The sequence below is a fragment of the Suncus etruscus genome, chromosome 3, assembly GCF_024139225.1.
Source record: "Suncus etruscus isolate mSunEtr1 chromosome 3, mSunEtr1.pri.cur, whole genome shotgun sequence".
In the NCBI taxonomy this organism is placed as follows: Eukaryota; Metazoa; Chordata; class Mammalia; order Eulipotyphla; family Soricidae; genus Suncus; species Suncus etruscus.
Genome location: NC_064850.1, coordinates 135244598 through 135252521, shown reverse-complemented (window position 1 = coordinate 135252521; position 7924 = coordinate 135244598). Strand labels below are relative to the sequence as shown.

The 7924-nt window shown below is 41.2% G+C and overlaps 1 protein-coding gene across 1 annotated transcript in view; it reads right to left on the bottom strand.

Moving 5' to 3' along the window:
* Positions 1-1379: 1379 nt before the first annotated feature.
* RALBP1 (ralA binding protein 1) overlaps positions 1380-7924 on the bottom strand; it is a 46736-nt gene continuing 40191 nt past the window's right edge. The window contains exons 9-11 of the mRNA XM_049770052.1: positions 3500-3621; positions 3156-3279; positions 1380-1930 (exon numbers count right to left, since the gene is read on the bottom strand). Coding sequence (XP_049626009.1) covers positions 1667-1930; positions 3156-3279; positions 3500-3621 — 510 coding nt within the window. The 3' untranslated portion in view covers positions 1380-1666. The remainder of the gene's footprint in view (positions 1931-3155; positions 3280-3499; positions 3622-7924) is intronic.

The window sequence follows — 7924 nt, the reverse complement described above, 5'->3', positions numbered from 1 at the left end:
CACTGAGACAAATGTAATGGAATACTAATTTAAAAAATTTATGACACCTTGATAGAAATTAGTTTACATAAACAAGAAAGAAACCTTTAATATTGCCAGCAAATATAAAATGAATGTAATATGACCGACAGGACAGCAAGAAGGCTTTTATACATTTATATTTGACACCTGACCATATTTTCAGTCACCATAATATCTTCTCTCCAGATTTAAAAAAATAGTATGCTGATTTCTATAACAAAGCTTTTTTTTCGTACAAAAATCAAATAATGGCCAACAAGTCACAACAGTGCAATAGGTAGAGGATAAAAAACCGCATCAAACAGGTGCTGAAAAGAAATACTAACTCAGAGGAGAGGACAGTGTCCTCGTGGGTGTTGTTCCCATCACCTTGAGTGTGTGGTTTGTCTTCATGGCCATGAGAACTGACCTACCTCATGGTGCCATTTATTTACTCAGAGCATGAGCAAACAGGGTGCTGAGAATCAGTCTCCCCAAAGTCACAGGTCACCACAGAAGGAGCCAAAGCAAGAAAACAGGGCCAGGGATCACAGCTATGGTTAAAAGGGCAAGTTGTTGTTTTGCTATTGCTCAATCTTGTCAGTTGGGAGTCAGCAGCAGGTGTGCTGAGACAGTCTAGAGAATTTAAACTTTTGTTTAAAAGCATGTATATGGCTTATTCAGGCAGAGACATTTACATTCTAGCCCAAGCAAGCAATCTGAGTCATTCTGTTTTTGAATGGAAGGTCAGTCACACAGATTTCTGGTTTGAGAAAAAAACAACAACAACAACAACAAAATGATCCTTTGTGTGATGTTTTAGATCGAAGCGGTCACCTCTGACCAACCCAGTGAAAAGCATTTGCTGATCACCAGGAGTGAGGAATGGATGAATCCAGGAGTGGATGGTGCTGCCTCAGAGAGGTTGGCTGGGTCCCACGAGGCCATCCCAGGAACTCAGACTAATGGACTGTGGTTTAGGACTGTGAAGGAGAGTGACAGGGTGGTAAAGGGAACCTCAGTAAGGGCCATTCTGGCCAGTCAGGAAAGATGAGGCAGCTCCTCATTATATAATCTGCACCGAAAAGGTGTAAAAGGCACAAGCAAGAGTGACTAGGTAAGCAGAGATCCTGGAGGGAAAGACTACAGGGTGGGCCACGAGGCAGGCGCAGTGTTCACCTTGGTTGGTATCCCTTGAACGAGAGAGAGGAGGGGGGGGGAGAGAGAGAGAGAGAGAGACAGACAGAGAGAGAGAGAGAAAGAGAGAGACAGAGATAGAGACAGAGAGAAAAGAGAGGAGTGTGAGAGGAGAGAGATCCTGATTCTACCATAATAAAAAAGCAAAGACAGACAATTTTTGGTTTAAAAAGAAGCCACTCAAGGGTTAAAACAGTTATTTTAAGTTAACAAAGAAAATTAATCTTCCAAGAAGCTGACCCCATCTGGGAAATTGGTCTGTCCCCTATAAGTCCGCAGCGTGTGCATCTGCCGCCTTTGTCTTCCCATGTAACCTGAGCCTGAGTGGAGAAGTCGTGGGTGTGAAGGTCAGTGAGGAAAAGGGGCATCTTTACAGCATGTACAGCAGAGAGTCGTTGCTCCGACCCTCAGTATTACAGTAAGATGCACAGGTCTGTCAGAGCTGGAGGATTCCGGGGCCCGCAGCGTCTCATATGGGCGTCTCCTTCCGGTCTCTGCTTGGGGACGGCTTAGCCTGCTCCTTGCCTGCCTTTGGCTGCTCTTTAGCCACTTTGACTTCTGGAACAGTGTCTCTGGGGGGCTGAGCAGCTCCCCCACACCTCTCAGGCTCTTCCTCCTCTGGTGTGGACTCAGTCTTGGCTCGCTGCAGTTGAAGCAGGCGGAGCTGAACTCGCAGTTCAATGATGGCCTCTCGCTCCTCATGAATCGCTTGATTCAAATGATTGTTCTTTATCTTGAGGAATAATAGAAAGAACATTTGTGACTTAAGCAAGAAAGTGAAAATGATGCTTTAGGAGCACAGAACAGCAAGGGTATCCACACAAGAACCTATGAAACAGAAGGCAAGTAAGAACATGCGAACAAGACACACAAACATCCGACCCAGAATGAATAAAATTAAATATAAATGATGTCGCTGATTAAAAAATACACTAGGGGTAAAAATACCATGAACGTACCAATAGAAAAAAATGGGGTGTGTATTCCACACTCAGCAGTGCTCCAATATCACTCCCGGTGATAGTGGCCGCGTGCCAGGTAAATCTACCCTATCCTAATGTCTAAAATAGAGCAGGATTTTTGGTTTTGCTTTTGAGCCACATCCAGCAGTACACAGGATTATTCCTGGCTCTGCACTCAGGATTCACTCCTAGCAGTGTTTGGGGAACCTTATGAGATATTGCCCATCAGATGAACTTACCTGGATGAGGGAAACAAAACTGTTGTCAGAATTTCAAAATCCTTCCTAAAAGGAGAATGGCTCCTCTCTAAAACCATTAGCAAAACTCTGGTAATAAAGGGAAATTGATCAGGACCATTTAAACTTTGCAGTCACTCCCCAGTCCAGCCCCTCTCAGAGCTGGCGCTCCTGCCTCCTTATGGTCAGTCAGACTAAACTCTATCCTTTATTTCATCACACTAGAGTTCTTCCTTCTTCCTTCCTCGCTCTCTGGATGGCTGTCTCTCTCCTCCCTTTCTCTCCCCCTTTCCCTTCCTCCTTTCCTTGCTTCCTCCCTCCCTCTCTGGCTCTTTGTTCTTCGAAGTAAAACTGAGGTAACTGAACTTGGGACATCACACATGCAAAGATCACTCTACTCTGAGTCCATTTCCACTACTATTTTCCCAGGTCCTCTCTGGGAACAAAGGTCAGATCCTTCAGAGCTGCCTAAGTTGGTAGTAGAAAGTGACTCTGGTCTGAAACAAATGATCTGATAGCATCCATGAAAGAGCCCCGCCTGAGAGAAGTTCCGTTGGAGGAGACTGCCTACTCAAACCACCTCCAGCTCACTGGAGGTGAACTTTACCCTAAGTTCTGCTCCACCCAGTCCTCTCAGTTGGTTACTGAGGGGGAACATACTAAGAGGGGTCAAGGGAGTAATTACAAGTGAACTCTACTACTTTCAACGAGTTGGTTTTGATTTTTATTCCTTCACAACGACACACACCCCAAAACTCACTTCAAGCTCTTCATTCTGTCTCTGCAAATCTTCCAAGATGATCTGAAGCTCCTCTTCATCTTCGCTCTCACTCTCGCTCTCGGTAGAGTATTCCTCAGTCTCACTCCGGCCATGCTGCTGACGGCTACCAGGATGAGAGATGAAGAGGAACCTCACAACCATGGAAGCTATACCTGCTACCCCACCATTTTCATGCAGATGGTGCTCATGAGTCGACTGCACCTAACTCCACAGGAATACTTCAGATGCCTCATTCTTTTAAATCTAAGTCTGAAAACAAGACACATGTACCATAATATTTAAGTAAACAAATTAGAAACATTAAACCCTTAGCTTTTCTTTACCTCTGAATCTCTGCAATCTCAGCTCTGAGACGCTCGATCTCTTCTTTTTCTGCAGCAATCTGTCTGCGCAGAAACTGCTCCATGGCTAGAAGTTCCTCCTGCTCAGTCAGGATCTCATTCTCCTAAAATAATGATCATTGGTCAATACTTTCCTGAGTCTGAATCCAGGAAATGTTGTTTTTGGGTGCCTTTATGTTGGCATAAATTCTTTATCTTTAGTATTTTTGTTATACATAACAAAATGAATATTGTGCCAGAGGCATAGGAAGATCAGGGAGAGGCAGGGTACTTGCTTTGCTCACAGCCAACCAAATTCAATCCTAAGCACTGCACAGGCTTCCCCAAGCTCCGCCAGGAGTTACCCCTGAGCACAGAACCAGAGCTAAGCCAAAGACAAAGCCAGGTGCGGTCCTAAATTTAAACAAAACAAATATTCCAGTAAATCATTTGCAGCTTGCTCTGTGTACAACCAAAAATGATCTTGTTTCCTTCTTATCGAAAAAAGACTTCTTTGAACAAAGGTAAACTAAGTTATTTGAGAAGAATGACTACATTTTTTCACAAGATCCCACTTAGGAATTCTACTCTTCATTTTACAAAGACTCCTTTTGAGGCTAGCACATTGGACACAAAGCCAAAGTTCAAGTGATTAAATCTTGCTTTTGCTTTCCAGTTCTTCCTGAATGTCGTACCATCTTTTAGTAGAAACAGACTCTAATTATGGGCAAGATGGCCTTTGACATTCTTACTAGGAAAAGGTGGACCCAGTAGTGAGCAACTGTTATCAGCATCACCAGCAGACTGATCAGAGTGCAGAAAGAGATTCGCAGAAGAAAACCTCAGATACCAGGAACCGGGGGCAAGAGAGAGTGCACGTATGCATGAGCGTGTGTAAGCATGTCTTTCTCTCTCTCAGGATCAAGGCCAGGAAAACACATTTCCAGAACTGTCCCTTTTATTAGAGATAAAAAGATAAACCTTGCAAGGTGTGTGTGTGTGTGTGTGTGTGAGAGAGAGAGAGAGAGAGAGAGAGAGAGAGAGAGAGAGAGAGAGAGAAAGAGAGAGAGAGACAGACTATATAAATCAGGAGTAAGAGAAAGCCAAAGTCTTTAACATTTATACAGATAGCACAAGTACCTGTAATCAGAGTCCAAAATACACTATGACTAAGTCAAAGTCTGATAAGATTCTCTCTTAGAGATGCACCATGCCATATACCCTGGAGTTTCAACACACAGATTTTTTTTTCCTCCAATATTTCTGAGTACCTGCTAAAGCTATGCTCCAATAATTGTTATACTATTATTACACCTTAAAATAAAGACTAATTGGGATTTCATCTCTCTTAAGAAAAGATTTGGGGCTGACAGCACAGCAGGGAGGACATTTGCTTTGTATGCAGCTGACCCGGATTCAATCCCTGTCATCCCATATGGTCCCTGATATGGTCCCCAGAACCTGTCAGGAGTAATTTCTAAATGCAAAGCCAGGAGTAAGCCCTGAACACCACCAGGTGTGGCCTAAAAAATAAAAAAAAAGGGGGGGGGGCCAGAGAGATAGCACAGTGGTAGGTTGTTTGCCTTGCATGCAGCTGATCCAGGATGGACGGTGGCTCAAATCCCAGCATCCTATATGGTCTCCGATGCCTGCCAGAAGCTGGCTAGATGAAACAATGTAATAGAATTAACAGAAAAACTCTGGACTTAGAGGACTTTCAGCATCCCACAGACATGAGTTTCTGTTGTCAGAGTCTAGAATTTCATTCATTAAACTAAGAATTTCCAAAACAGAATAAGAGTGATTAACTAATTCAATAGAAAAGAAATGAGTTCATCTTCAACTCTACGTCTGCAATATGGTAGATACTCAAGAGCTATTTATTGAGCAAATAAATACTAAAATATGGGGGCCAGAGAGATAGCATGGAGTTAAAGCATTTGCCTTGCATGCAGAAGGTCAGTGGTATGAATCTCGGCATCCCATGTGGTCCCCCAAGCCTGCCAGGAGTGATTTCTGAGCAGAGCCAGGAGTAACCCCTGAGCGCTGCCGAGTGTGACCCCCCCCAAAAAAAAAACAAATAAATAATCCACCTCAACAAATGACCTGTAAAAAGCAAAATAAAACTATCTAAAAGATGTTATCAGCAGCAAGTACCAGTTAAGAACTGCATCATTGCATCATTGCACTTCAAAGATACCAAACTTTGTGATGTCAGAATACAAATAAGTCAGAACATTTCAAAATACTAAACAAAATCTAATATCATTAATGTGAAATAAATACCATAGGTATCTTTTGTAAATAAGGAGAGATGCCTATAATTTAGAGCTATAAATGGATGATATGAGATTAAGAGGACTGTATGGTGAGAAGCATTCGATCAGTAGAAAATTGTTCTCCCTTTTTTCATTCCATACCAACACTCTCCATACTTTCTCCTATGTAATAGGTACAGCCAAGCCTTAAAGATCTCTAACTCATCTTACAATTATAATTAAAAGAGAAAACATCTTGGTAGTTGAACTTCTCAAATTATAATTCTAACACAACCATGAAGAGTCATGAAGCATACTCCTGAATAAGCAGTGGATGAAACAAAAACACAGCATACCAAAATGTATAGGATACAGCGAAGCAGTTCCAGGCGGGAAACTTATAACAGTAAAATATGAGATTAATAATAAAATAAGGACTGTGACTCTCACTCACTCTTGGTGGGAATGTCAACCTTTTTGGAAAACAATATAGAGATTCCTCAAAAAAACTAGAAACTGAGTTCCCAGATGATTCCACACTACTGCTCCTGGGAATATAACCTAAGGGCCCAAAAACACAATGCAGAAATCTGCACTCTTATGTTCATTGCAGAATTTGGAAACAACCTAAGTGCCCAAGAGCAGATGAGGGGATAAAGAAACCATGGTACATCTACACAATGGAATACTGTGCAACTGTTAGGGGGAAAAAAAAAGGAAGTAATATTTGCCTATACATGAAAAGGATCATGCTGATTAAAATGAATCAGAGAGCAGGACAATAACATCAGTGAGAAATAATAAAAAACAATTCCCATAGTATGAGAATAATAATCAAAGACAATGGAAATGAGGGGAGGAGCTGGGAGAGAGAAGGATCACTATGACAATGGCCAGTCTGGATAATAACTTGGTGCTAAAAGGAAGTAAAGTGATTAATACATGATACCTTTTCAGTAATAACATTGCAAAGCCGGTTCCTAAAAGGAAAAAAGGGAGAGGAAGGGAGGGGAGAAAAAAATGAGGGAGGGAGATGGAAGGGGAGGGAAAGAAAAAGAAGAAGAAATGTCTGTCATAGAGGTAGGTTGGGGGAATATGGAAGGAAGGAAAAACAGGGAAATGAACACTGGTAAATGGATGGTATTCAAACATTGTATGACTAAAATTCAACCATCAACAACTTTTTAACTCTGGATATCATGGTGACTCAATACATCTTAAAAACAGGAACTGATATAAACCATCTTTATATCAAAAACCAAATAGATCAAGCTCAAAGAAGGAGGCAAACAACACAGAGCAGAGTAGAAATGAGCAGTGCAAAAGGTAAACAAAATGAGTCAGTTGCCTGAAAAGATAAAATAGACAAATTTTTAGCTAGACTGAAAAAGAGAGAAATTAAGTAAAATTATACATCAAAGAGGGCACTTTACAACTAATATAAAGGGCCGTAAGAGACTACTATGAGGGACCAGAGAGATAGCAAGGAGGTAAGGCGTTTGTCTTGCATACAGAAGGTGGTTCGAATCTCAGCATCCCATATGGTCCCCTGAGCCTGCCAGGAGCAATCTTTCTGAGCATAGAGCCAGAAGGAACCCCTAAGTGCTGCTGGGTATGACCCAAAAGCATAAAAAAAAAAAAAAGAGAGAGAGAGCGAGAGAAAGACTACTATGAGCAGAATACATATTTCTAGAAATAAATAGGTTCTGGGAACCTGTTAAAGCTAAATTCTAAGAAATACAATATTATGTCTAATTCACTGGAAAACCTATCATATGATAGAAAACTAGAAAAACTACAACCTACCAACATGACTAAGGAAGAAATAAAGAACCTGGACAGAATAATAATAAGGAAACAAAAATCTCTCAATGTAGTAAAGTAATATAAAAATGATTTCTATTAAACATCTAAAGATGAATTAAAGTTAATCCTGAACATTAAAGAAAAGGGAACACTCCAAGATATCTTATGAAACAAGCATTAAATATAAAAATTAGGTAATAATTCTACAAGAAAATTATATCTAATTTCAGGTGAACAGAAATGAAAAAATATTCAATAAATATACTAGCAAAACACTGGGTCCATCCAACAGCACCACTAGAGTGACCCCACCAAGCACTAAACCAGGAGTAGCCCTGAGCACCACTGAGTATGCCCACCCAAA